The following is a 27,952-nucleotide window of genomic DNA, read 5'->3' as shown; positions in this document are numbered from 1 at the left end:
AGAATATTGAGGGATCTATTTTCCAATGAACTTTGCCTTGAAACTATCATAGATCACTCATCTTTATTAAAGAAGTATGTGCATGATAAAAAATTGTCTGGTATGACAGCAAATGCATAACTATATATAGAATTTATCCCTTAACATATTTTAGAGGATAAAGCAACAGAGGGATGATTTAACAAGCAGCACCTACAGGGTTGTCCTTATTCTCTCTCAGTTGTTACTCCTTGCTCTCTGCAGAGACTTAAGTTCTTTTTGCCCCAATGCCCAGACCTGCCACCCCTTCACCCTGTCACCATACATCGTCAGGCCCTGGTCAGCCTCTTCTGGGCCTCCTCACCAGCAGAATGTGCATCATTCCACAAGGGCGTCTTGCTTTCCTTGTAAGTCACACAGTCTTTGTGATTTACATGCAAGTGAGGGGGAGGAGAAACACAAACACCTTTCTTATGAATCTAAAGCATGGAGTACTACTTTCAGTCCCCGTGGTGGAGCCTGTGATGCTGGTGAAGGTTTGAGCTCTGGCGAAAGCTTTTCCCACACTGGCTGCACTGGTATGGCTTCTCTCCAGTGTGGATCCTCTGGTGCAGCTTCAGGGTTGACTGCCGCCCAAAGCAGTTTCCACACTCTCCGCACGTGTAGGGTCTCTCTCCTGTGTGGACTCTCTTGTGTCTCTTCAGCTCTGAATTCCATGTGAAGCTTTTCCCACAGTCATCACATTTGTAGGGTTTCTTTGCTGAGCGGGTGGGCTGGTGACCAAGATGTTGCAAACGGTTGTTCAGGCTCCGTTTACCTCCTTTGCTTTTCTTCAGCTCTCTCAGTGGGTGGCTTTTTAGGGGGCTGCTGATGTATTCCAGTTCCCTGCAATGTCTCTGGTAGTGAGCAAATGGCTTTTGAGCATTTTGGGGGCTGACCTGCCTCCGTGACAACCGAGATTCAGTCATATTTGCCCCTCTTGGTTCAGGACTCAGCAGGCCATTCCCTTTAGATCTGCCAGCTGACACTGCACATGGCTTTGCTCCTTTGGCCCCTTCCTGTTGTGGATTTTCCTTGTTGTCACTTCTCATTCTGGGGGCCTCTATAATTAGAAAGAAAATGCTTCATTTTCTGTGCTTGGAAGAAATAACTTCAGCAAGAGTTATGAAATACTCTGAAAGGTTTCTCAAAGGGTGGCCCTCCATTGGCAACTTGCATTAGACTCATCTGGAGCACTTGTTAAACAAGCAGGCTCTTCACCCTTCCCCCAAAGCTGCTAGGTCAGAATCTCTGGGGGTTGGGCCTGATAATCTGCAGGCTCCTGGTGTGACTGTGATTTATATTAAATTTAGGAACCAAGTTTTCCAACCTCCTTCCTATCTTTAGGGAAAAATTTAGGAAAGGAAGAACAGGGAAAAGCAAACCCGTCAGAACAGGGTATCCACTAATGAATGAAAGAAGGAAGAGAGGTGAAATCTCAACATTGTAAATTTTACTGTTGTAGTCCACTGCCTTAGCCATTTCAACAAATACCCCTCACTTAGTAAACACTAACTGACAACTACCTTCTCTTCAAAAGATGGTAAGTTCAGAGACTGTGGTGTTTTCATTACAAATTTGACAGTATATGAGTTCAGAAACTGGAATACAGGTTAGCCATATATCCTAATTACAGAAGGATTGATGGTCTGGATGGAGATAAGCTCAAACAGCCTGTGGGAAGTCACAGGATCTGGAAAAGGACTCCTTGTGATGTGGAAAATGTGTGTGTGTATGCCTGTGCATGCAGAGTTGCATGCATGCTGTTTAAAATGGCAGCCACTAGCCACATGTAACTATGTGGCTACTGGGCACTTGAAATGTGACTACTGTGACTAAAGAACTTAATATTAAATTTTATTTAATTTTAATTAAATTCAAATGTAAATAATCAATCTATAAGATCAGGGTCAACTACTTTTTGACAAGACAATTCAATGGGAAAAGAATAGCTTTTTTCATTAAATGATACTAGGACAACTGGATTTCCACATACAAGAGAATGAAGTTGGACCCTGCTATAGTCTACATGTTTATTCCCCCCGTCCCTCAACACACATATATTGACACTTAGTCACCTACGCAGTCGTCTTGGGAGGTGGGGCATCTGGGAGGTGATTAGGTTATAAGGGTGGGGTCCTCATAAATGGGATCAGTGTCCTTATAAAAGAAGCCCAAGAGAGCTAGTTTGCCCATTCTTCCATGTGAGGACTCACAGCAGGCACCATTTATGAGGAATGGGCCCTCACCAAACACCAAATCTGCTGGCACCTTAATCTTGAACTTCCCAGCATCCAGAACAGTGAGCAATACATTTCTGTTATTTACAAGTGGGAAGTCTAAGGCATTTTGTTATAACAGCCTGACCAGATTAAGACAGATTCCTACCTCAAAATCATATATAAAATTGACTTATTTCTTTATGTATGGGGGAAATTAACTTAAAATGGACCAAATACCTAAATCTATGTCTCTTTGAAGAAAACACAGCCGTACATATTTGTGCCCTTGGATTAGGCAATGGTATTTTACACATGATACCAAAGCATAAACAAAGAAACATAAATTAGACTGCAACAAAATAAAAAACATTTGTACTTCAAAGGACACTATCAAGAAAGTGAGACAACTCACAGAATGAGAGAAAAAATTTGCAAATTATATATGAGTCTAGTACCTAGAGTATATAAAGGACTCATAAAAAATAAAGACAAATAACCTAATTAAAAATAAGCAAAGGATCTCAACAGACATTTTTCCAAACAAGATATGTAATTGGATAATAAGCACAAGAAAAGATGTTCAACACCATTAGTCATCAGGGAAATGTAAACCAAAACCTCAAATCAAAACTTTTCACCTAATAGGATGGATATAGGACAATAACAAGTGCTAGCAAGAATGTGGAGAAACTGGAATCCTCATATAGTATTGGTGGGGATGTAAAATGGTACAGTTCCTTTGGAAAATAGTTTGGTAGTTCCTCGTAAGTTAATGACCTAGCATATGGTAAGTCCACTCCTAGGTGTATACTCAAGAGAAACGAAAACATGTCTACACAAAAACACACATTTATAGCAGCATTCTTCATAATAACCAAAAAGTGGAAACAACCCAAAAGTTTATGAATAGATGAGCCAACATGAACAGGTAACCAACATGTAATATATTCATACAATGCACATTATTCAGCCACAGAAAAGAAATGAAGCACTGATTCATGCTACAGCATGGATAAAACTTGAAAACATGCTCAGTGAAAGAAGCCACACACAAAAGACCACATATTGTGTGATTCCATTTATTTATTTATTTATTTGTTATTTTTTTTGAAACAGGGTCTCACTTTCACACAGGGCAGAGTGCAATGGCACAATCTCAGTTCACTGCAGCCTCGACCTCCCAGGTTCAAGTGCTCCTCCTGCCTCAGCTCACCCACTAGCTGGGATTACAGGCGTCCATCACCATGCCCCACTTATTTTTGTACCTTTGTAGAGACAGGGTTTTACCATGTTTCGCAGGCTGGTCTTGAATGCCCTAGCCTAAGTGATCTGCCTGCCTTGGCCTCCCAAAGTGCTGGGATTACAGGTGTAAGCCACTGTGCCCAGCCTATGTGATTCCATTTATATAAAATGTCCTGGCTAAGCAAATCCAGAGACAAAAAGTAGGCTGTGGTTGCCAGGGGCTGAATGTTTATGTTCCCCCAAATTCATATGAAATTCTAACTCCCAAGGTAATAGTATTAGGAGATGGGGCTTTTGGGAGGTGAGGCCTTTGATTAGGTTATGAGGGTGCTGCCCTCACTGGAATGGGATTAATGCCTTTATGAAAGAGGCTCCCAGGAGCCAGTCTTCCCCTTCCACCACATGAGGACTGAGAGAAGCAGGCTAGTTTGTGATCTGGAAGAGGGCCCTCACTGGAACCCAACCATGATGGCACCTTGAACTCACACTTCCCTGCCTCTATAACTGTGAGAAACTCCTGTTATTTATAAACTACCTAGTCTCTAGTATTTTATATTAGCAGCAAATATATAAAGAGACTAAGACACACAGTACGTCACTGAATGTAGCAAATGTTAAGAAAATAAGGATTTTGTCTTGTCATAACCCTCTTCTCTAACGTGCTCACTGTATCTTATATTCACATCACCAGGGTTGGCCAAATTGTCACTGTCATTCAGGCTTAGAGATCACAGGATTGTATACAACAAAGGCAGCGGTAACACAAGTATCACATCAGAGAAAGGGAAATCGATTCGAGGATTTAAAGTACAAACATCATCACAGAGGAGGACAAAGATAAATGATATGGGGTGAAGCTTTTCCTCTTCCAGGCCCCTTCTAAACAGGAGAGCATTTTAAGTAATGAAACTCAACCATTGCTTGCATGGAAGTTCATCTGTGGCCATATTTGGATCTGTCTTTTCTATAAGAAGTTCTGGGCCAGGCGCAGTGGCTCACACCTGTAATCCCAGCACTTTGGGAGGCCGAGGTGGGCAGATCACGAGGTCAGGAGTTCAAGACCAGCCTGACCAACATGGTGAAACCCTGTCTCTACTAAAAATACAAAAATTAGCCAGGCATGCTGTTGTGTGCCTGTATCCCAGCTACTCAGATGGCTGAGGCAGGAGAATCACTTGAACACAGGAGGCGGAGGTTGTGGTGAGTCAAGATCACACCACTGCACTCCAGCCTGGGCGACGGAGTGAGACTCCATCTCAAAAAAAAAAAAATAAAAAAAATAAAAAAAAAAGAAGTTCTTAAAGGGACAGAAAAGTTGGTACAATCCTGTCATATACTGGATTGTCAAATATTCATTAACAGAAAATGATAAAAACATATTTATAGTATCACCACCATTCTAATTGGTGAAATTTGTTTAGGGAATAATCACCTACTATTATATACAACATTTAAAAACACACACACATGTGGTCTATGCCTTTTCAGAACCATGAGATACACTGATGGAGATAAAGGACTGATGAGAGAGAGAGAAACGGCACAGAGTGTTTACCTGTCCCAGCCAATTTTGGGGTTGGTTCCTGGAGGAGCGAGGATTTCTCCCAATGATGGGGGCTCAGCTGGTCATAAGCTTCCGCCTGGGAAGACTCTGCTGGAGAGGTCTCCCTGAGACTTCTCCTAGCAGTGTGTGGTTGAAAGTCTGGCAGTTCCTGTTCTCCAAGCTGCGATCCAGTTTTCTCCAAGAGCACCTTCTGCCCCTGCATACAAACAGCCACCTAGGAACAAGACCCATCCATTAATTCCATCCATCAGGACTGAGGGAAGCTTGATCTCTCACTGTTATATAATGACCTATTTACTTTGGGAACTGCTGATAACCATCTAGAGATCAACTTTCATAGAAACCACTGAAACCCTCAAAGGAAGCAAAGGTAAGGGCATGTAGAATGACACGAACGAGGATGCTACAAGTCAGCTGAGTGGCTTCCCCTAAAGCTTGGGCCTTTCTCAAGGCCCTGAGTCAAAGTCATCAGGGTAGTTGCTGGCACAAACATCAGAAACAGTCACAACACTGGGCCATCAGTTGCCTACTCTACACACCATCTTCCTACCTACTTCTGCTGGAAATAGGCCTCCCAGGAACAGAAAGCAGTATGGTGAGGGGCTGTTAAAAACCCTTCTTATCTAATGCGTTGTTCTGCCAAAGGCTTTCCTGGTAAGCAGATCCCAGTAGTAGTAGAGATCTAAGAGAACCACCCCACCCTCATTCCCTAACAAGTTCTATTTTCCAAAGTACCTGCTGTTTGTTTCTTGCCTAGGTCCTGACTGGGGTCTGATTTCCCGGAGTGGAGTGGCAAGCAGTGGCAACATTGGCCAACTGAACTGTAACTTCCTGATCTAAAGACAATAAGCCAGTCATGGTGTGGCTCACACCTGTAATCCTAGCACTTTGGGAGGTCAAGATGAGCAGATTGCTTGAGCCCAAGAACTCAAGACCGGCCTAGGCAACGTGGAGAAACCCTGTCTTTACAAAAGTACAAAAATTAGCCAGTTGTGGTGGCATGTACCTGCAGTCCCAACTACTTGAGAGGCTGAGGTGGGGGGGTCAGTTGAGCCAGAGGTGGAGGCAGCAGCGAGCTCGTGCTACTGCATTCCAGTCTCAGTGACACAGTGAGACCCAGTCTCAAAAAAAAAAAAAAAAAAAAAAACTACAAACAAAAAAGACAATAAGCTAGGCCAGGTGTGGTGGCTCACGCCTATAATCCCAAAACTTTGAGAGGCTGAGGTGGGAGGATCACTTGAGGTCAGGAGTTTGAGACCAGCCTGGCCAAAATGGTGAAACCCCCTCTCTACTAAAAAATACAAAAATTAGCTGGGCATGGTGTCGGGCGCCTGTAATCCTAGCTACTCTGGAGGCTGAGACACAAGAACTGCTTTAACCCCAAGGTGGACGCAGGTTGCAGTGAGCCAAGATGATGCCACTCTCCTCCAGCCTGGGCAAGACTCCATCTCAAAAAAAAAAAAAAAAAAAATACAATAAGCTAAACACTGGAAACACAATAAGCTAGAACTTCCAATGAAATTAAGTTCCCCAAAGTCCAACTGCTATCCAAAAGGGTGATCCTGCCTGCTAAGAATTCTGATTGTAGGAAAACTAAGAAAATGAGTTTGGGGAAGTTCTGACATAAAAGGTACAAGAACCTTACAATTATTTCTGGTGGCACAAGGTGCATAAAAGAATGTTAAGAACCTTGGTCCTCTACTGCTTCACTGGGTATCAGCAGTGGGTTTTTTTTTTTTTTCTTTTGAGATGGAGTTTCACTCTTGTTGCCCCAGCTGTAGTGCAATGGCTGGATCTTGGCCCACCGCACCGCAACCTCCGCCTCCCGGGTTCAAGTGATTCTCCTGCCTCAGCCTCCTGAAGAGCTGGGGTTACAGGCATGTGCCACCATGCCCGGCTAATTTTGTATTTTTAGTAGAGACAGGGTTTCTCCATGTTGGTCAGGCTGGTCTCAAACTCCCGACCTCAGGTGATCTACCCACCTCGACTTCTCAAAGTGAGCCACTGCGCCTGGCCAGTAGTTGGGTTTTCTAAAAACCTGTTACAACTCAGGGTAGGTTCCCAGATAGAGGCTGGAAGCAACTTCTGAAGCCATCCAGTCCACTTCTGAGACTCAGTCCTTAAACAGGGAGAGATCCGGATACCAAACATTACCCAGATGAAAACGAAATCCCCAGGATCATGGGAGAGGACCCTCCTTACCCACTGCTTTGGTTTCTTGGATGCTCTGTGAAAATCTTCCACGAGGGTTACAATCTCCTTGCTGCTCATTGGACATTGATGCCTGACCCGAGCCTGGATCTCCGGGGGCAGGATGGTCAGGAACTGCTCCATCACCAGAAGCTCCAAAATCTGCTCTTTGGTGTGCAGCTCAGGTTGCAGCCACTGACGGCAGAGCTGTCTGAGCTGGGAGAGCGCCTCTTGGGGTCCAGACACCTCTTGATAACAAAAGCGTCTGAAGCTCTGGCGGCAGAGCTCAGGATCCGGGCAGTTTTTTTGCGGAGTAGGCTCCCGTTTCTCCTCTAGTTTTGTTATTATGTGTCTCTCTTGCTTAGAGGAATCTTCAGTGTTGGAGCTCAAAGTTATCTCCATTTTAGCTGCCATTTTGGGGATCAGGAGACAACTCTCTCCTTGTAATGGGTTAAGCCTTTGTGATCATGACCCTAGAGAAGTCTCTCTGAATGCCAGAAAGACGCTAGAAACGAAGGTTTTCTCAGGATGTTAGGGAGAACGGGATGCAGAAACAAAACCTCACTTGCTAGTCTTTACCCCAAACTCAAGACAAAGCGATCTCTGGGAGTGGGAAGAGTTTTGTCTTCCTGTCAGTTTTTTGCAGTTTTGCAAAGGAGAAAAGTCATAACGTCCTAAAAGGATTCTGGGGAAAAAAATACTTCTTTTATTTCAGTAGCAAGCACACAGGTCTCGGGTGAAATGAGAAATATGCTCTAACCGGCGGGTGGAGCGGAATTCCTAAGAAAAGTTCAAACTGTCACAGGTAGCTTGCCCCAACTCTCCCGCATCCCGGCGGAAACCGACCTGACGCATGTCATCGGGAGCTAACCGGTACAACCGAGCAAGGCCACAGCGTCAGCCGGGGGTGTGAGGGAGCGGAGAGCCTCGTTCACGAGAGCTAGACGACTGCTCGCTGCCGAGGCGCCGCAGGCCCGGCGGCTCCGGCCTCCAGGGCGGCCCCGCGGCCCAGCCAGCCCCCGGCCTGGCGAAGCTGCCGCAACCCACTGCGCAGCTGAACTCCACGGCCGGCGCGAGCTCGGGCTGGCGCCTGCGACAACACTACCTCGAGCTGCCCGGCGTCCCGCACCCACCTGCAGTGGACTCACCTCTCTGGGAACTCTGGACCGGGGTACACGGCACCCGGCACCAGCGAGCACGGGTTGGGGGCGGTGTCCATGCCTCTCGCCGCGGAGACGCCCACTGACTGCTGAGGAACTACCGAGAGGGCCCGCCTCCTGCCCGAGGGATTGGCTCCTCGAGGGTATCATCTACCGTCTATTGGCTGCTGCATCTGTCAATACCGTCGCAGTGCATCCCGGGAGCTGCAGTCCGGCAGCTTGTCTTGCTGGCGTGCGCCCGGGCGTGCGTGGTGGGCGGTTGAGCAGGTCGGATCGCGCAGTTTACTTCCGGCCGGGAGGATGAGAGAGTTTGGGGAGTCGCAAGTGCTGGTATCTGGTGAGTCCTCTGCTTCCTCGCGGCCGGCGGGACTAACGGCTGGGCCCTGCGACGGCCGCGGAGCCCCTCCCCTGAGAGTCTTCTCCGAGGCGTTTGGGTCCGGCTCCGATGGGCGTCTCCATGGGACTGGCGGCCTCCCTCAGGCCGGTCGTCCCCAGATGCTCCGCGATCACCGTGCCCCGCCTCCACTGCGCGCATCACTTGGAGCCGGAGCGGCGGTACCCGGCACCCCTCTGGGCTTGATCCTGCTCATCTCGTCCCTGTCTGGCCCACTCCCTACTCATCTACAGTGCCTGACCCTAGCACCGAGTGTGTTCTGAGTACTAAATAAATAGTTGCTAAGTGAAATACCTATCAGCCTGGACCCTCATCCTCATGCTGCATTTTACGCTACAATAAAGTAAAAATTTCAGAGAACATCATTTTAAAATTTAACGATGAGTGGGATGTAAGGGGTCAAGAGGGGTCTAGGTTCCGCCTCCTGCATGAAGTTAGGAGAGCATTTATTAAATTATTCTTCAGCCAGATAAGTTACAGGATGTGAGAACATGTGCAAGGCAAGGCGTGCAGGTTCTAGTCCTGGCCTTGCTACCTAGGAGCTATACTATGTGATGCTTTAAGCAAGATACTTCATCGCTCTCAGTTTCTTCTCTTTGGCTGAAAAGCAGTGCTAACAATAATAATGCCCTTGATTTCTCTATCTCTAGCAGCACTGAAATGTAGAGAAGTTAAGTGAAGGCAGTTCAGGTTCTTTGAGAAAAAGGAACCCAAATCCATTTAAAAAATGTAACTAAAAAATTACTAAGGGAGATTCTGGTGAAGAAAAACAAAAGAATTAGAAATGTGTAATTTATATATATATATATATATATATATATATACACACACACATTATATATACATATATATTTTTTAATTCTTTCATAGAGATGGGGTTTCAATATCTTGGCCAGGTTGGTTTTGAACTCCCGACCTCGTGATCCACTCGCCTCAGCCTCTCAAAGTGCTGGGATTACAGGTGTGAGCCACCGTGCGCGGCCTATTTAATTTTTTAAAAAAGTAACATTTACCATCTTAACTATTTTTAAGTGTACAGCTCAGTATTGCTTGAGTATCTTCATATTGTTATGCATGCTGGATCCATTTTAATACCAGGTAGTGAGGGTATATCAGCTCTTGTAGAAAATATAAATTACTATCTGCTTTAATCTGTGTTTTAAGTAGTTAACACCCAACACAGACTAATTAAAAAATACTGCCTTGGCTGGGTGCCACTGTAATCCCAGCACTTGTGGGAGGCCAAGGTGGGAGGATCACTTGAGCATAGGAGTTCGAGACCAGCCTGGGCAACATAGTAAAATCCCATCCCTACAAAAAGTACAAAAGTTAGCCTCTATTTAAAATTATTTTTAAGGCTGGGCATGGTGGCTCATGCCTGTAATCCTAACACTTTGGGAGGTTGAGGTGGGTGGATCACTTGAGTTCAGGAGTTTGAGACCAGCCTGGGCAACAGAGTCAGACTCCATCTCTAAAAATAAAAAAAGGAAAACACATATAAAGTTATTTTTTAAAGTGATTTAATTATTGTTTAGTTTTAAATTATATAAAACTATTTTTTAAATTAACTCTTTAAAAAAATATTGCCTTACATAAACTGGCCTTGGAGATCCAAACATGTTGTCAAGACTCGAGTATATTGTCCTCATGTAAACAGGCTCACTCCTGTGGTGGAGGAGTGGAGTAGAGAGTGGGACATAGTTGCAGACAACTCTCTGGTCTTAACATTTGCCCAACTTTCCCTACTTCTTGTATGTAAAATCTGAGAAAAGAATTTTTTTTTTTTTCTTTTGAGACAGAGTTTCACTCAGGTTACCCAGGCTGGAATGCAATGGCGCGATCTCGGCTCACTGCAACCTCCGCCTCCTGGGTTCAGGCAATTCTCCTGCCTCAGCCTCCTGAGTAGCTGGGATTACAGGCACGCACCACCATGCCCAGCTAATTTTTTGTATTTTTGGTAGAGACGGGGTTTCACCATGTTGACCAGGATGGTCTCGATCTCTTGACCTCGTGATCCACCCGCCTCGGCCTCCCAAAGTGCTGGGATTACAGGCTTGAGCCACCGCGCCCGGCCTTTTTTTTTTTTTTTTTTTTTTTTGCGGCGGAGTGCAGTGGCTCTATCTCTGCTCACTGCAACCTCTGCCTCCCAGGTTCAAGTGATTCTCCTGCCTCAGCCACCTGAGTAGCTGGGACTACAGGTGCATGCCACCACACCCAGCTAATTTTTGTATTTTTAGTAGAGACGGGGTTTCGCCATGTTGGCCAGGATGGTCTCGATCTTTTGACCTTGTGATCTGCCTGCCTCGGTCTCCCAAAGTGCTGGAATTACAGGCACTTTGGGAGTGCCTGAGCCACCGTGCCTGGCCAGAGAAAAGAATTTTGATAGGCCCAGCCGTGTGTCATATGGCCACTTCTGCAGAGGCGGGTATTGTAATTAATACCCCCACCAGAACCACTGAGAGGAACTTTTTCACAAAGGAAGAAAATGCTGCTGTCAGAAGTGGGGAAGGAATGCTGGAAAATAAAAAAATACAGCAAACCTCAACAGTCGCTTATCCATGTTGTGTGTCTGTAGAGTAAAAGTGATGAAGAAGTTAATCAAGAAACACACACACTAGTTCTCCCCGGAGGAGAGGGTGGCAATGGAGAACATGAGTCCAGCCTTCTTGAGGATAGGGAAGACAAGAAAAAGACCTAAGTATGTGAAGGAAGAAGGGAAGGAACAGGTGAACTACATTGTCAGGAAGTTTGAGTAACTCTGTAGCAGACACACAATCTTGGCTGGGGAGAAGACTATATTTTTTGGTATTGTAACTGCCCATTGGGTTCATCTTGCCCACTACCTAGATAAACCCAGTTTATCAAGACAGGGGAATTGCAATAGAGGAAGAGTTTAATACATATAGAACCACCTAAATGAGAGACTGAAGTTTTTTCATTCAAGTCAGCTTCCCTGGAAATTCAGAGTCTAGGGCTCTGGCAGGCAGGTGGGTAGGGAAGGGGGAATGCTGACTGATTGGGAATGCATTCATAGGGCTGTGGAAAACAGCCCTTGAGTGTGCTTTTAGGTGGGAGCCACAGAGGAATCCCTGGTTTGGGTGGGGCCACCTGGTGTCAGAAATCAAAAACCTGAAAAGATATCTCAAAAGGCCAATCTTAGGTTCTACAATAGTGATGTTATTTAATTGCAGAAGTTGCAACTCTTGTGACCTCTGGATAATCATTTAATTATGCCTACATCTTAGCAGAATTCAGGCCTCTCTCATCCTTCTAACCTGGTAGTCTTTAATTAGTTTTACAAAGGCAGTTAAATTTGAGGAAAGGTTATTATTCAAACTATAAACTAATTTTTCCCAAAGCCAGCTTGGCCAACACCCAGGAATGACCAAGGGCAGATGGGAGGTTAAATGCAACATGGAGTTGGTAAGATCATACCTCTTTTAGTGTCATAAGCTTCTCACTGTTAACGGTTTTTGCAAAGGCAGTTTCAGTATTTCTAGTGTTTCGGATCCTCGGCGTGGATTTGTGGACAGAGTAAAGGAAAGGGATAGAAAGTAAATCACAAGAACCAGAGTGAAGGAATGTGTGATAGGTTTATATTGTCTTTTTCCATCCTCTTCAGACATCCTTCAAGGTTGAGCCCTTTTTTTCAGCTGTGAGTCTCTGCACATGTCTGATACTCTCATGTCGCATGGATTCCAGAAAGACACTCCTTGCAGGAGAACATGGCCTCCCAGTGATGTGAGAAGAGATGTAATCTGATCTCCAGGGTACAGTGGCAACAGAGTAAGCCAGTTTGTTGAAGCAAATGATGGCTGCAGAAAATAGTCTTCAGGCACACTCATCCTCAAGCAGAGATCCCACACAGGGCCAGAAATCAGCCCCCCAAGGTAACAGCCCTGACTCCGAGGCCTCCCGTCAGCGCTTCAGGCAGTTTTGCTACCAGGAGGTAACTGGCCCCCATGAAGCTTTTAGCAAACTCTGGGAACTCTGTTGTCAGTGGCTGAGGCCTAAGACACACTCAAAAGAGGAAATCCTGGAGCTGCTGGTTTTGGAGCAGTTTCTGACTATCTTGCCAGAGGAGATCCAGACCTGGGTGAGGGAGCAGCATCCAGAAAACGGCGATGAAGCTGTGGCTCTGGTTGAGGATGTACAGAGAGCTCCTGGACAGCAGGTGAGAAAAGGAAGTTGGAACTTTGTGGTTTTGGTTATGAAGAAGTTGGGGAATCCAGTTGCTGGAGAGGTGCTTGGTTGAGAAACCCACAGTAGCCCTCTGCTGGCCACAGGAGGTTTTGGCTGTCTTGGGTTGGTCCTGTGCCCTTATTGTACAGGAAGAATTTCTTATCTGTGGATACAGCTGTTAGACATTCATATATTTAATAATATTTGAAGTCCCTAATTAAAGTGGTAAAAACACTCAGAAAAATTCTCAAAAACAAGACCAGTGAAAGGACAACTATCTTTCACTCAGGGGATGAGGAAAACTAGAGATACTGGTGACTGAAAATCTAGTTTCTTGCTTGAAGCTTCTTTGAGGGTAGAGTGCCATGTGTTGTACGCTCAACAAAAGTATATCAGAGCGAGGCCTTGCCCTGGTTCTTGCTGCCAGGATTGTGTTCATTTTGGGACACTGGTGGGTTCATAAAATATCCTCTTATGGTCAGGACTAGGTCTGAGATCTGATCAGTGTAACCAGCTTATATCTTCTGGGAGAAGGGAGGTGGGAAAGGCACAGGAAGAGGAAAAGCAGCATGCCAGCTTCAGTTATGGAAGAGTTGGTAGGAGGAAGGCAACTGAAATTGGGTAAGTCTGGGAGAGGCCTAGAGTAATGGAGGGCACAGGTCAGAGGAATGTTATTTGGCCTGAGTGGGTCTGCAGTCAGAGCAGGAAGCAGCTCACTGGGTGCCAGAGTCTGCATGGCTGGAATGGGAAGGACCTAGGCAGCAGACATGCTTGTGTTTCTCAGTGAGGAGGTAGGGATGTGCACTGTCAGTGGGAAGAGGAACAGCGAAGGGGGATATAATGAAATTTGGTAGGATTGAGGATTTAATACTTTGACTTAATTTATAGAGGGAAAAAGCATCTTGGTGGTGATGTATCAGGGAAGAAGTTGAGGAAATTAATCTGCAATCTGTGGGATTGGAACTCTTATAAGTAAGATTGAGGGGAGGGGTGCAGTAGCACTTGTATGAAGGTAGAGCTGGGAGAACTGAACTATTATAAATAGAGTGGGAATCCCAATATGCTAATCATCATCTTAGCCCAGTTCCCCTTCCATCTCTCTGTTTGATGTTCTCTCTCCTTCTTATCCTTAACCATCTCAGAACCACACTTTTTTTTTTTTTTTTTTTTTCTTTTTTTTTTTTGGATACGGTTTTGCTCTGTCACTTAGGCTGAAGTGCAGTGGCACGAACGTGGCTCACTGCAGCCTCAACCTCCTGGGCTCAAGTGATCCTCTTGCCGCAGACCCCAGGTAGCTGGGACTATAAGTGCACACTACCATGCCAAGCTAATTTTTGTTTTTTTATTAGAGATGAGGTTTTGCCATGTTGCTAAGGCTGGTCTTGACCTCCTGAGCTCAGGCAGTCCACCCACCTCAGCCTCCCAAAGTGTTGGGAATATAAGTGTTGAGCCACTGTGCCCAGCCCACACTCTTAATATAAAAGAAAACAGTGCAGGAATGTATTGGTTAAACACCTGTTTGAAACCTATTGTATTAGTCTGTTCTCATGCTACTATAAGGACATACCTGAGACTGGCTAATTTATAAAGAAAAGAGTTTTACTTGACTCACAGTTACCCATGGCTGGAGAGGCCTCAGGAAACTTACAATCATGTCAGAAGGGAAGCAAACACATCCTTCACATGGCAGCAGGAAGAAGAAGAATGAGAACTGAGCGAAGGGGAAAGACCTTTATAAAACCATCAGATCTCATGAGAATGTACTATCACTAGAGTAGTATGGGAGAAACTGCCCCCATGATTCAATTACCTTCCACCGGTTCCCTCCCACGACACATGGGGGTTATAGGAACTACAAATGAAGATGAGATTTGGGTGGGGACACAGCCAAACCATATCACCTATCATGAAAGCAGAGAGCAAGAAGTGAAGGTGGGAAGTAGTAATAGAGGTTGATATAATTTCTCAGGATCCCACTTACCTCTCAGTATCTCTCCTCATTTTAAGGATGTTGTTATAAGCATGGGACTTAAAGAATAAACATGGCTCTGAAAGACAAAAGTTGATTTTAAGTGACTATGATATTGGGGATTTTACAGTGAACAGGAGAGGTATAGCCCCTGGCCTGCTGGAGCTTGCAGTCCATGGGGGGAAACAGAATTGTAAATCAAAAGTAAACCATAAAGATGGTTTCAGATGAGTGCTTGGAAGGAAATGAGTAGACTGATGTGATAACAGCAGTGTTGGGAGATAGGTTGTGAGACAGGGCCTCTCTCAGATGACATTGAAGGAGAAGAAGGAACCAGTTGTCTCAGGAGCTGGGAGGAGAGGACTTTGGACAGAGGGCACAGCACATACCAGGAGCCTAAGGTGGGAGAGGACTTGTCAGGTTCTAGAGGAAGAAGAGAGAGCTTGTGGCTGGAGCTCAGAGATCTGAGAAGAGCGATATGAGAGGGAGGGTGGAGGCAGGGCAGAGTCATGCTGGGCCTTTTAGGCTGCAAAGAGAAGTTTGGATTTTATTTTGTGTGTAGTGGGAAGCCACTGAAGAGCGTTACTACGGGGACAGGACCTTAGATTTTAAAGAGATCACATTGGATTCCATGTAGAGAGAATGGATTGAAGGGTCCAGCAGTAGAGAGGATGCAACAGCAGATAGTGTCCTGGACTCAGATGGAGCCAGGGGATGGAGAGAGAGGACCAATTCGAGGTCTTTTTTTTTTTTTTTTTTTGATATGGAGTCTCACTCTGTTGCTCAGGCTGGAGTGTTCTGTTGCCCAGGCTGGAGTGCCCACCTCACTGCAACCTCCATCTCCCAGGTTCAAACAATTCTCCTGTTTCAGCCTCCTGAGTAGCTGGGACTACAGGCACCCACCACCACATCGACTAATCTTTGTATTTTTAGTAGAGACAGGGTTTCACCATATTGGCCAGGTTGGTCTCGGACTCCTAAGCTTGTGATCTACCTGCCTTGGCCTCCCAAAGTGCTGGGATTACAGGTATGAGCCACTGTGCCCAGCCTCAAGGTCTCTTTTGAAGGCAGACTGGTATTGGATATGGGGGGACAGGAAATGGCCTAGTGCTGAGTCATGGGGGCTTGCTGAAATGAAAGCTGACATTTTTTCTTCTAACAAATATATTCCGATTTTTTTTTTTTTTTTAAAGATGGGGTTTCACCATGATGGACAGGCTGGTCTTGAACCCCTGACCTCAGGTGATCCACCCACCTCAGCCTCCCAAAATTCTAGGATTACAGGCGTGAGCCACCGCGCCCAGCTCCCAATTTTTAACAGTTCTGGTATGTCAGGCTCTATGCTAGGTGCTTTCATATAAATAATCTTAACCACTTCTAAAGACCTAATTCTTTTTTTTTTTTTTAAGGCAGAGTTTTGCTGTATTGCCCACGCTGGAGTGCAGTGGCTCAATCTCGAATCACTGCAACCTCCGCCTCCCGGGTTCAAGCGATTCTCCTGCCTCATTCTCCCAAGTAGCTGGGACTACAGCCGCGTGCCACCATGCCTAGCTAATTTTTTTTGTTTTTTTTTTTGTTTTTTTTTTTTGGTAGAGAGGGGTTTCACCATGTTAGCCAGGATGGTCTCAATCTTCTGACCTCGTGGTCCACCCACCTCGGCCTCCCAAAGTGCTAGGATTACAGGTGTGAACCACTGTGCCCAGCCTATTTTATTTTTTTCTTTTTGAGATCGAGTCTTGCTTTGTCACCAGGCTGGAGTGTAGTGGTGTGATCTTGGCTCACTGCAACCTCCGTCTCCCAGGTTCAAGTGATTCCCTGCCTCAGCCTCCTGAGTAGCTGGCACTATAGGTGCATGCCACCATGCCCGGCTAATTTTTTGTATTTTAGTAAACAGGGTTTCACCATGGCTAGGATGGCCTCGATCTCTTGACCTCCCAAAGTGCTAGGATTACAGGCATGAGCCACGGCACCCGGCCTCATGTTTGTATTTTTAGTAGAGATGGGGTTTTACCATGTTACCAGACTGGTCTTGAACTCCTGACCTCATGTGATCAGGCCACTTTGGGCTCCCAAAGTGCTGAGATTACAGGCATGAGCGACTGCACCCTCAAAGACCTAATTCTATTATTTTTTATTTTATTACAGCAGCAATACAGTGGCTTCTAGCTGCTTCTCTTCTGCTTCCTTATGTTAAACATTATTTTTTAATGCCACTCTTAGGAGTTGTAAAGTGCAGCTTAGGCAGGAATTTGTAGTGACGGATAATGGGGTCTGTTCTCAGGTCCCAGATTCTGAGAAGGACTTGAAAGGACTCATGGAGGAGATGGCCCCTTTGGGAGCAACCAGAGAATCACTGAGATACCACTGGAAACAGGAGGTTCAGCCAGAGGAGCCAACTTTGAAGGGATCACAGAGCTCACACCAAAGACCAGGGGAACAGTCAGAAGGTAAGCAGAAGCCTCTGTTCTCACCTGAGACAGGTGAAGAACAATCATTTATTGGAAACAAAGGTCTGGTCCACCCAAGGGTTCCAGACAAAATGCCTTTGAAATCTATCCCAAAAGTGGCCAGGCACGGTGGCTCATGCCTGTAGCCCCACCACCTTGGGAGATCAGACAGGCAGATCATCTGACGTCAGGAGTTCGAGACCAGCCTGGCCAACATTGTGAAACCCCGTTTCTACTGAAAATACAAAAAATTAGCCAGGCGTGGCGGGCACCTGAAATCCCAGCTACTCAGGAAGCTGAGGCAGGAGAATTGCTTGAACCCAGGAGGTGGAGGTTGCAGTGAGCTAAGATCGTGCCACTGCACTCCACCCTGGGCCACAGAGTGAGACTCCGTTTCAAAAAAATAAAAAATATATCCAAAAGCAAGATTACAAATTTCTGTTGAGCGTAATGGCACTTAAAGTAGGGACAGAGAGGCCAGGTGTGGTGGCTCACATCTGTAATCCCAGAACTTTGGGAGGCTGAGGCGGGCAGGGAAGACCACAAAATCAGGAGTCTGAGACCAGCGTGGGTGACACAGAGAAACCTCGTCTCTACTAAAATACAAAAAATTAGCCAAGTGTGGTGGCGGGCACCTGTAATGCCAGCTACTCGGGAGGCTGAGGCAGGAGACTCACTTGAACCTGGTGGGGTGGGGGGCAGAGGTTGCAATGAACCGAGATTGGACCACTGCACTCCAGCCTGGGTAACAGAGTGAGACTCTATCATCAAAAAAAAAAAAAAAAAAAAGTAGGGACAGAGATTCTTTATGTGGTAGTATAATTCTTTTTTATTACAATTCTGTTACTTAATAATCAGGTGTCATTAAAGGTGAACATGGTCACCCACCCTCACTTTCTGCACAGCAGTTCTTCATATACTAGAAGACATTAAGTCCCCTTCCCGATCCAGCTTAATCTTTTCCAGAATACATTATTTTTTTGGCCTTTCTTCCAGAGCTCAATTTTTGTTTTTACTTGTCTTAATTGTTTTAGAAAACTTTTTTAATTAAAAAAATCTTGGCTGGGTGTGATGGCTCATGCCTGTAACTTCAGCACTTTGGGAGGCTGAAGCAGAAGGATCACTTGAGCCTAGGAGTTTGAGACCAGCCTAGGCATCATAACAAGATCCTGTCTCTCCCAAAAAATTAAAAAAAAAAAAACGTTTTAATTGAGGTGAAGGTCACATAACATAAAATTAACCATTTCCAAGTGAACAATTCAGTGATGGTTGGTACATCCACAGTGTTATGCAGCCATCACCTCTATCTAGTTCCAAAACATTTTTATCATCCCGAAAAGGAAACTCTGTACCCATTAAGCAGTTGCTCTTCATTCTGTCTGCATGGATTTACCTGTTCTGGACATTTCATATAAGTGGAGTCACATGCATGATGTGACCTTTGGTGTCTGCCTTCTTTCACTTTTCATGTTTTGAGCATGTATGAGTACTTTGTTCCTTTTGATGGCTGAATAATGTTCCGTTGCATGGATATACCAAGGTTCTATATTTTTAAAGTCTTTTTCCATTGGCTATATACTTGCTACCTTTCGTTTAGTTGAAAGTTGCCATAACAGGTTGTTAGGTGATTTTTTTTTTAAGAGACAGGGTCTTGCTCTGTCGCCTGGGCTGGAGTGCAGTGGTACCATCATAGTTCACTGCAGCCTCGAACTGCTGGGTTCAAGCAATCCTCCTGCCTCAGCTTCCCAAAGTGCTGGAATTATAGCCATGCACCACCACACCCAGCCTGAAAAACACTGTGTCTTGATGAGTTTAAGTTGGCAAACCTGTGTTGATAAAGTGGAAAACTGTCTAAGAGACAGTTTTGTTTTGTTTTGTTTTGTTTTTGAGATGGAGTTTTGCTCTTGTTGTCCAGGCTGGAGTGCAGTGGTGTGATTTTGGCTCACTACAACCTCTGCCTCCTGGGTTCAGGCGATTCTACTGCCTCAGCCTCCTGAGTAGCTGGGATTACAGGTGCCCACCGTCACACCCAGCTAATTTTTTGTATTTTTAGTAGAGACGGGGTTTCGCCATGTTGGGCAGGCTGGTCTTGAACTCCTGACCTCAAGTGATCTGCTGGCCTTGGCCTCCCAAAGTGCTGGGATTACAGGTGTGAGCCCCCACATCTGGCCAATTTTAGTATTTTTTAAAGCAAAGTAAATACTCTTGTCAACATCTTAATAAACTTTGCCACTTAGCATTTATTTCCTTTTAATCTTTGGGAATACCTGTGCTCTCTGGTGCGTGATTTCCAAGGCTTTGGGACAGCAGGGGCTGTGAATAAAGAGAAGCAGGACTCACTGTGTTCCAGGCTGGGCTCCCTCTGCTTCCCAGGCGCATGGGCCACTCACAGATCTGGAGTGTTGTCCCCTCCCCAGGGTTTACATACCTCTGAGTTGCCGCTGAAGTTCCATTAACAAGTCATAAATGATTCATTTTATTTGTACAATTGTTTAAAATTTTTTTTCCTATTTTTTAAGTGATGTCAGTCATATCTGTACAATTCTTTAAGTTGGAGATTTGAGAAAAAATGTATTATCTTTGCCTGAAAAATATAAAAGGTTTCTGTTACTGTGGTATTATGAAAGAGTACTGTGGTTATCTTTGGGTGGCAGGGCTATGGAGAGATTTTTGTTTCCTACTATGATTCTCTTTAATTTTTTTCCCCTGACATAAATATTTTTCCTTAAAATGAAAAAAAAATTAACGCTCTTATGCCAAGAGGAATCTCACGAAAGGAGCTTCTCAACTCACAGAAGCCGTGGGCTCTGACAGTGGTTATCAAACTTGAGTTTGTCTCAGTCTCATCTGGAGGTAGGGGTGTGATAAAATAGTCCCAGGCCCCACCTCCAGAATTTCTGATTCAGAGGATCTGAGGTGAGGCCGCAGAATTTGTATTTCCGATGGGTTGCCAGGGGCTGCTGAAGGGGCTGGCCCAGGAGCCCACTTTGAGAGCTTTTGCTCTGTGCTGTTGTGTGGAAGCTGCCCTCTAATAGCGGCTGTTTTTTCCCCAGCCTGGCCTGCTCCTCAGGCTCCCGGGAACCTGCCCCAAAACACAGGTCTCCACGACCAGGAGACAGGTGCTGTGGTCTTGACAGCTGGGTTCCAGGTGAGCTGTGGTTGATGCCTTCTGTTTCCTAAGTACCCACTTTCACCCCAAAACCCCCTTCTTCTCCAGAGACATGAGAAAGATTCTTTGTGGTCCCTGGGGCTTCTTGGGTTGTTTTGATTCTGTCCACTCTGACATTATCACATGGCTCTACACTGGTCCCACAGGGGGGACCTCCCCTGCCTTTGCTTTGCCCCTGATCTGACAACTGTGATCCTGTCTCTGCCCCCACCCCAGGCTAGACTGGTGCTATTTTATCGGTAGCAGCAGCTCCAGTGTTGTTACAGGGACCAGCCACATGTGATGACAGAGCTGTATCCCTCTGTCAGCAAGAATGGATGTGCCCAGGCCCTGCACGAAGGGCCCTCTACAGGGATGCCACACAGGAGGACAGACATGTCTCGCTGGGTAAGGATTCATCTTCCGTCCAGGTCCAAGTGGATGTGTTCAGTTGTTCAGGGAGGCTGAAAGGACTTGGGAGTGAGGAAGACAGAGGGAGTGGGGAGACTGTTGGGTGGAAGGAAAGGAGGAAGTAAATGGGGAACCACAGCAGGCAAGAGAGAGACAGGCAGAGATCAAAAGAAAGGGGCAGGCTGCATGCAGTGGCTAATGTCTGTAATCCCAAAACTTTGGGAGGCTGAGGTGGGTGGATCACCTGAGGTCAGGAGGATCTGGGCACAAGAGAGGACATAGATAGCTTCCAAACTGATGACAAGCAGACAGGCCAGGCAGCTGGGAGCCCTTACCATCACCCCATGCATGCTCCAGAGCCTCTTGGGTCAGGACCTCTTTGTCCCTGTGTCCTGGTACTGATTGCCTTTATGTAAACCACACCTCCACACTGGGGGCATTGTTGGGGTAAAAGCAGTTCATTTTACCATGTGCAGGTGACATATAGGGAAAGTAATATCTACTCTTAGGTTGTCTGGGTCACCCAGGGCATTATCTTTTCAGTGTGAAATCTGAAAGCCAAAGCCAGGTGTGTTTCTGTTTCCAAAGTAGTGAATTATCTGAGTAGGTGCTAAATCCAGATTTTGTTAATAGAACATAAAGAATGAAGATGCTGTTACCCTGGATAAGCAGTGTTGGGTGATGCCCTGGACCGGTGACTGTGAATTTAAAAGGTTACCAATAGTCTAGGAATCAGGTTCCACTGCAGCCACAGGGTGGGTATATTCCTTAGAACGCATGCAAATGACTGCCACATCAGTAACCAGTACTGTGCTTACTGCCACAACACAAACCACCCTAAAACTTGGTGGTAAAAACCATTATTTCTCACCATTCTGTGGGTTGACTGAGTGGTTCTTCTGCTTCAAGATGTTGGCTGAGGTGTTGAGGTTGGAAGATCCAGCATGGCCTCAGTCACCTGGCTGGCAGTTGATGGCGGCCACCAGCTAGGAGCTCAGCTGGGTCTCCGGCGGGTGCAGGCTCATTGTACTTTCCCGAGTTCCAGGAGGAGCAGCCTCTGTGTGCAAGTGCTTACTGAGCCTTTGCTGGCACTGTTTGCCAGTGTCCCACTGGCCAAAGTCAGTCACATGGCCAAGCCCAGGGTGGGAGGGACTACACAAGGCTCTGAACACAGGCCCTGTGACACTGCCCCTGCCTCACTCTACAGTGTGGCCCTTCCCTGTGATCTGTGGTTTTTCCCTGCTCTGTCCCCTGCCATCCCTCCCCTCCTTTGCCAGGAACTCCTGGTTTCCTGGCTTCAGCATGTGCCGTTTTTTGCTGCTTCTTCAGGCTTCTCCTGCACCTTATCTTGTCCAGTTGCAGGAGAGTATAGTGTCTTTTTGAGCTTTGTATTGAGATTTGTATTACTAAATATATATGGATAATATAATAAGGTGAGATATGAAGGCTCTTTTATTTTTGAACTTGGGATTTTTAACTTATTGAGGTGAAATTCACATGTCATAAAATTAACCACTGTAAAGTGAACAATTCTTTGGCATCCAGTACATTCAGAGTGTTGTATAATTACCACCTCTGTCCAGTTCCAGAACCTTTCCATCACTCCAAAATAAGATCCTACAACCATCCAGCAGTTTCTCCCCATACTCCGCCTGCAAACCCCTGGGAGACACCAGTCTTCATTCTGTCTCTATGGGTTGATCTGTTCTGAATAATTCAGAACAGATACCTGTAACTTTAATTTCTACAACATTAGGCTTATTGAATGAGGGCTTGTATTCCTTACACACTTTGGGTTTCTTGTCAATCATTCAGGATCCTTTTTTTTTCTTTTTTTCTATATCCAGTGAAGCTGTCCTTCAAGATCAGGATCCTGAAAGATTAGAGATAAGAACTGAGACAGAGAATGGGGGAGGACAAATCATTCTTCCTACAAATATTTATTTAGTGCCTACGGTATCTCAGACCTAGTTCTAGGTCATTAGGGATACAACAGTGAAGAAACAGATAAAGATTCCTGCCCTGTGGGAAGAGATAGACCATAGCATAATCAGTAAGCGGCAGAAGATGTTAGAGGGCGGTAAGCACGATGGGAGAGAAGGAGCAGAGGTTGGTTTGCAGTTTTCAGTTTGGGTCCTCAGGGTCGCCCTCAATGAGAAAATGACATTTGAAAAGACTTGCAGAAGGAGGAGAGATGAGCCTTGCAGCCATATCATACATGGAGGAAGGGCGTAAGACAGACAAAATGGCTCTGGCTGGAGCAAGGTGGAGTAATATTTTTTAAAAGACCACTTTGAGTATTTGACTTTATTTGGTACTTTATGTAAACATTTATTTGTGTCTCTTTTTGGTGTAGAGATTTCTACAGGACTGTGACCTCCTTGAAGGCAGGGTTCATGTCATATTTATATTTACATTTCTCAGAAATTGGCATTGTAGGCACTCAGTGAGGGGTAGTTGAATTGAATAACAAAGGAGGGGACTCCCTCTGGCTGCTGGGTTGAAAGTAGACTGTAGGAGGTCCAGAGTGGAAGCAAGAGGCCGGGCGCGGTGGCTCAAGCCTGTAATCCCAGCACTTTGGGAGGCCGAGGCGGGTGGATCACGAGGTCAAGAGATCGAGACCATCCTGGTCAACATGGTGAAACCCCGTCTCTACTAAAACTACAAAAAATTAGCTGGGCATGGTGGCGCGTGCCTGTAGTCCCAGCTACTCAGGAGGCTGAGGCAGGAGAATTGCCTGAACCCAGGAGGCGGAGGTAGCGGTGAGCCGAGATCGCGCCATTGCACTCCAGCCTGGGTAACAAGAGCGAAACTCTGTCTCAAAAAAAAAAAAAAAAAAGAGTGGAAGCAAGAACACCAGATAGGCTATGGCAGTGATCTGGGCATAAGGTGATGGCAGCTCAGTGTGGAGTAGGCGGGTGGCAAGAAGAGGCTGGTGCCCTTCACAGCATCACTACCAGATGTTGTTGGAATCACTACCGGATGTTGTTGGAATGCACTTGTTGGGACAGCTCTAGTGAAATCAGTCCTCACGAACTGGCCCAGATGGGCAGCAGGAGTGTGTGGTGAGAGTTCTTGAGTAGCCAGTCATGCTGAACTGCTCTTCTCAGATGTTTACTACTTACTCTTACCTTGGTTTGTTAACTGCTGTCATTTAGTTCCTTGTATCTACAAGGCTGACAGGAGATACAAGCAGACAGAGATGGGCCAGATGAGGAGGTATTCCTGTATCGGGGAGGGAACAGGTATATCTATCCTTAAAACCAGTTCCTCTCTCCTCTGAATCTTTGCTTTCCTCTGAGCGTCACCTGTTCACTGTGTCCTCTTATGTGGCCACCCTCAGGAAGTCCCACAACTGTCAAGGCAGGCAAGCCACTACACTTATTGCCAGCCATCTCTCCTGGGGAAATGAGTAGGACTGAGGATAATTAAAGAGAAATTAAAAAGGCACCTTTAGTAAATAACCCTACAAGTCCTTCTCAGTGGAGGGAATGCCTTTTGTATTATACTTAAAGTTTTCTTAGAAAAAAGGCCACCATGAGATTTCTTCCTAGAAATAACAGTAGCCAGTTGTGGCATAGTTTGAGAAACCAGGATGTAACTTTTGAAGCTGCTAAAACTCCACACTGCAGTATGTACATCCTCCCTGATCTAATTGACAGATCTGATTGACATATTCTTTGTCTCCCAGCAACAGGTGTGCCCTGGGGCTATGAAGAGACCAGGACACTCCTGGCTATTCTTAGTAGTTCTCAGTTTTATGGAAAACTCCAGACCTGTCAGCAGAACAGCCAGATCTACAGGGCCATGGCGGAACGACTCTGGGAGCAGGGCTTTCTGCGGACCCCAGAACAGTGTCGAACCAAGTTCAAAAGCCTACAGTTGAGTTACTGCAAAGTGAGGAGAGGCTATGTGCCTGAGCCTTGTATCTTTTATGAGGAAATGGATGCTTTTTCAAACTCCTGGGCCTCTGTGCCTCCTATGGCAAGCGATGCTGTTCCTGACCAAAAAGGAAGTGATATCGAGGCTGGAGAGCTGAGTCACCAGAATGGGGAGCGCACAGAGGTAGAAGATGGCACTGTGGATGGTGCAGACAGGGATGAAAAGGACTTCAGCAATCCTGGCCAGGAAGTCAGGAAACTTGACCTGCCAGTGCTGTTCCCAAACAGACTTGGTAAGACTCCCTTAACTCTGATGGTCAAAAGATCAGAAAGTCCAGTTTAGAGGCCATTAGCCTAGCAGTCAAGTGGGAGCTGTCACTGAGCCTGGCATCATCATCATCTTGATGTGTGACTCTATCTAAGCCAGGAGTTTTAGTTTTCATGTAGTTTAAAGATTATTCCCCTTGCATTTTAGAGCCCTGATTTTGCATTTTCCAACTCTTCACTAAGTTCATGTCATCTTTTCCCATTGAGTTTCAGTACTTTGCATCCTCACATTGCTGGTTAGGCCTCCAGACCAGGTTCCATCTTCTCCCTCCTTCTCTAGCATGGCAATGCCTTTTACAGGCTGAGCGTGTGCTGGATGGGTACTTAGCACCTTGTTTTCTTCCTGTTTGAGCTGGCCAAACCCAGGGTTGCCTTTTGTTATTCTGCTGGCAGAAGTTAGATTACTGAAGAATTGAGAGTATACCTATAAACAGACTGGCAGATGACACAGAGCTTGATGCCATGCCTCAGTTTGTCATTGTGTCGGAACATCCCAAAAAAAAATTGGAGAAAAGTTGTAGTTTAGGGCATAATTTTCCTGTAATAATTTGGAGCTCAAAAATATTACAATTAGAAAATAAAAAGCTATTAGCAGGAGACTTAATCTTATGAAGAATTTCAATTAGATGTTTCTTCTATATAGTATAGTTATAACTCTTTGCATTACATTGTTTTCCTTCTCTATAGTCTATTGTATTTCTCTGGATTTTTCTTTCAGGTTTTGAGATCAAGAATGAGATTAAAAAAGAAAATCTAAAATGGGATGATTCAGAGGAAGTAGAAATGAACAAGGCTTTACAGAGAAAGTCTAGAGGAGAAGTTTTCTGGCACTCTGGGCTACAAAAAGACATGGAGAGTGAGCCTACATCAAGAAGGCAATGTAGAAACTCACCAGGGGAGAGTGAGGAGAAACCCCCATCCCAGGAAACGATGAGTCACCAGAGTTTTTGTGCCAGGGACAAAGTCTGTACACATATCCTGTGTGGGAAAAACTGCTCTCAGAGTGTACACTCTCCCCACAAGCCAGCGCTCGAACTGGAAAAAGTATCTCAGTGTCCTGAATGTGGGAAAACCTTTAGCCGAAGTTCTTATCTTGTTCGACATCAGAGAATCCACACCGGCGAGAAGCCTCACAAGTGCAATGAGTGTGGGAAAGGCTTTAGTGAGCGCTCCAACCTCACTGCCCACCTACGAATTCACACAGGGGAGAGGCCCTACCAGTGTGGGCAGTGTGGGAAAAGTTTCAACCAGAGTTCCAGCCTCATTGTCCACCACAGGACCCATACAGGGGAGAAGCCTTACCAGTGCATTGTCTGTGGAAAAAGATTTAACAACAGTTCCCAGTTCAGTGCTCACCGGCGTGTCCACACTGGGGAGAGCCCATACAAGTGTGCAGAGTGTGGGAAGAGCTTCAACAACAGCTCCCACTTCAGTGCCCACCAGAAAATCCACACTGGTGAAACGCCTTACTAGTGTTCTCACTGTGAGAAAAGCTTCACTAAGAACTCCGCCCTCATTCGTCATCAGACAGTACACACAAAAGTAGTACTCTCATCACAGGAAGGAAGAGATGTGTTATGAGTGTGTAGGAAACCTGTCATATCAGTTCCTTAGGTCAGTGTGTATGTGTTCCTTAGAGCTTTCTTCTGTGGAGAGATCTAGCCAGTCCCTGACTTAGCAACAGACTTACTAACTACTGGATCTTAAGATCCATGTCCAGGAACAGGAGTCAGCATAAGGATGCTGACCTCTTCTTCTGGTTGTGGCTGTGACTCCAAAGTCCTGTCTTACTGTGACTTAAAGTCTGATGGAGAGAAAGTTGTAGGATCCATAAATTCTGCCAGGAAACCAGGATCTTCGTGTTCCTAACACTGAGAATGGGCACCCAGTGGTCTGAGAACACTTTCTGAGCTAATGTGGTCCTCACACAGGGCTGAGAAAGAAAGTGTCCCTGCTCCTGGGAAGCACATGTAGAAGTTAAGAGCCTGAATCTCTTCTTAACCTATAATTGACCTGTAGGCACCCACCATACTACTGCTACCTTCAGGGCAGAAGATACTACTTTTTATAACCTAGCCATCACAAAAGGAAAGAAGGAGGGTTAAGCCATTGGATAATCTGAATTTGTTTCCCTAAGTGACTTAATCTTAGAGCAAGCATAGCATCCAGGTTAATTTTTGTAAGATTTCTCCTTTTATTATCACCCTCATCATAGTTCCCAATTGACTCTTAAAAGTAAGTGGTTTATAGATATTACTATTTCTGATAATAGTTTACAAACTACTATAAACAAATTTATAAACATTACTGTTTCTGAAGAAAATAAAGTTGTTTCTCCCTCCACTTCCTTGGTCTTTGGTTGTAAGTTGTAATTTTCTCCTTTAGAAACTATACTCATGTAGAAGCCTGCAGGGTCCTAAAAATGATAGAATTGTAGAGTCTGCTTCAGGGCAGTAGGACATGCAGAGAAGGAATAAGGGGTAGGAAATGGGGAAAACAGGAAATGAATCAGGTTGGGAAAAGTTTGTGCCATCATGAGAAGGAAGATCATAGATGCAAGGGAAAAACAGGTACATCTGGAGGCTGACTTCTGAAGAGTTAGTAGACGAGAATGGTACGTGAAAGGAAGGATGGGTATGAGAAGCGCTAGGAACCAAACTTAAAACATCCATGATGAGTCACAGATACTTAAACTTTTATGAAATTGCCGTGGATAAAAAGTACATTGAAGATATAAAAGTATTTAGAAGATAGGTACATTGTCTATGGTTTTTGGCTGGTGCACACAAGGTAATAG

The 27,952-nt window shown here is 45.4% G+C and overlaps 3 protein-coding genes across 6 annotated transcripts in view; 1 reads left to right on the top strand and 2 right to left on the bottom strand.

The window, feature by feature from the left end:
* Window positions 1-46: 46 nt before the first annotated feature.
* ZNF174 (zinc finger protein 174) lies at window positions 47-8,571 on the bottom strand. Of its 3 annotated transcripts, none has more exons than XM_032257948.1 (3): window positions 8,385-8,571; window positions 5,038-5,260; window positions 47-1,081 (listed from the first exon to the last, which is right to left on the bottom strand). In XM_032257948.1, the coding sequence occupies exons 1-3, from the start codon at window positions 8,544-8,546 to the stop codon at window positions 480-482; spliced, it is 987 nt and encodes a 328-aa protein (XP_032113839.1). In that variant the 5' UTR covers window positions 8,547-8,571; the 3' UTR covers window positions 47-479. The 3 variants fall into 3 exon arrangements, with proteins under 3 accessions (XP_032113839.1, XP_032113838.1, XP_032113840.1); XM_032257947.1 differs by having other exon boundaries at window positions 50-1,081; window positions 7,249-8,465; XM_032257949.1 differs by lacking the exon at window positions 47-1,081 and adding an exon at window positions 3,385-4,458 and having other exon boundaries at window positions 7,249-8,469.
* Window positions 8,546-27,507, top strand: ZSCAN32 (zinc finger and SCAN domain containing 32). 2 transcript variants are annotated; one of them, XM_032257918.1, is made up of 7 exons: window positions 8,546-8,733; window positions 12,493-12,964; window positions 17,223-17,388; window positions 20,442-20,536; window positions 20,824-20,944; window positions 24,639-25,121; window positions 25,874-27,507. In XM_032257918.1, exons 2-7 carry the CDS (start codon window positions 12,599-12,601, stop codon window positions 26,626-26,628), a joined length of 1,986 nt encoding a protein of 661 aa, XP_032113809.1. In that variant the 5' UTR covers window positions 8,546-8,733; window positions 12,493-12,598; the 3' UTR covers window positions 26,629-27,507. The 2 variants fall into 2 exon arrangements, with proteins under 2 accessions (XP_032113809.1, XP_032113808.1); XM_032257917.1 differs by having other exon boundaries at window positions 12,413-12,964.
* ZNF75A (zinc finger protein 75a) overlaps window positions 19,609-27,952 on the bottom strand; it is a 68,714-nt gene continuing 60,370 nt past the window's right edge. Inside the window, exons 7-9 of the mRNA XM_032257931.1 lie at window positions 21,819-22,820; window positions 19,817-19,972; window positions 19,609-19,701 (exon numbers count right to left, since the gene is read on the bottom strand). Coding sequence (XP_032113822.1) covers window positions 22,813-22,820 — 8 coding nt within the window. The 3' untranslated portion in view covers window positions 19,609-19,701; window positions 19,817-19,972; window positions 21,819-22,812. The remainder of the gene's footprint in view (window positions 19,702-19,816; window positions 19,973-21,818; window positions 22,821-27,952) is intronic.

Source organism: Sapajus apella, unplaced genomic scaffold (assembly GCF_009761245.1).
Source record: "Sapajus apella isolate SASKATOON/1434 unplaced genomic scaffold, GSC_monkey_1.0 scaffold99, whole genome shotgun sequence".
Classification (NCBI taxonomy): domain Eukaryota; kingdom Metazoa; phylum Chordata; class Mammalia; order Primates; family Cebidae; genus Sapajus; species Sapajus apella.
This window is presented reverse-complemented; position numbering and strand designations above follow the sequence as displayed.

Bases quoted from the DNA above. Each gene is read 5' to 3' on its own strand.
- ZNF174 (XM_032257947.1), bottom strand. From the start codon at position 7,650: ATGGCAGCTAAAATGGAGATAACTTTGAGCTCCAACACTGAAGATTCC. The intron at 5,261-7,248 runs GTAAGGAGGGTC...TCTTGTTCCTAG, and splicing joins CCAAGAAACCAAAGCAGTGG to GTGGCTGTTTGTATGCAGGG. The intron at 1,082-5,037 runs GTAAACACTCTG...TTCTAATTATAG, and splicing joins CCCAAAATTGGCTGGGACAG to AGGCCCCCAGAATGAGAAGT.
- ZSCAN32 (XM_032257918.1), top strand. From the start codon at position 12,599: ATGATGGCTGCAGAAAATAGTCTTCAGGCACACTCATCCTCAAGCAGA. The intron at 20,945-24,638 runs GTAAGGATTCAT...TTTGTCTCCCAG, and splicing joins GGACAGACATGTCTCGCTGG to CAACAGGTGTGCCCTGGGGC. The intron at 25,122-25,873 runs GTAAGACTCCCT...TTTTTCTTTCAG, and splicing joins GCTGTTCCCAAACAGACTTG to GTTTTGAGATCAAGAATGAG.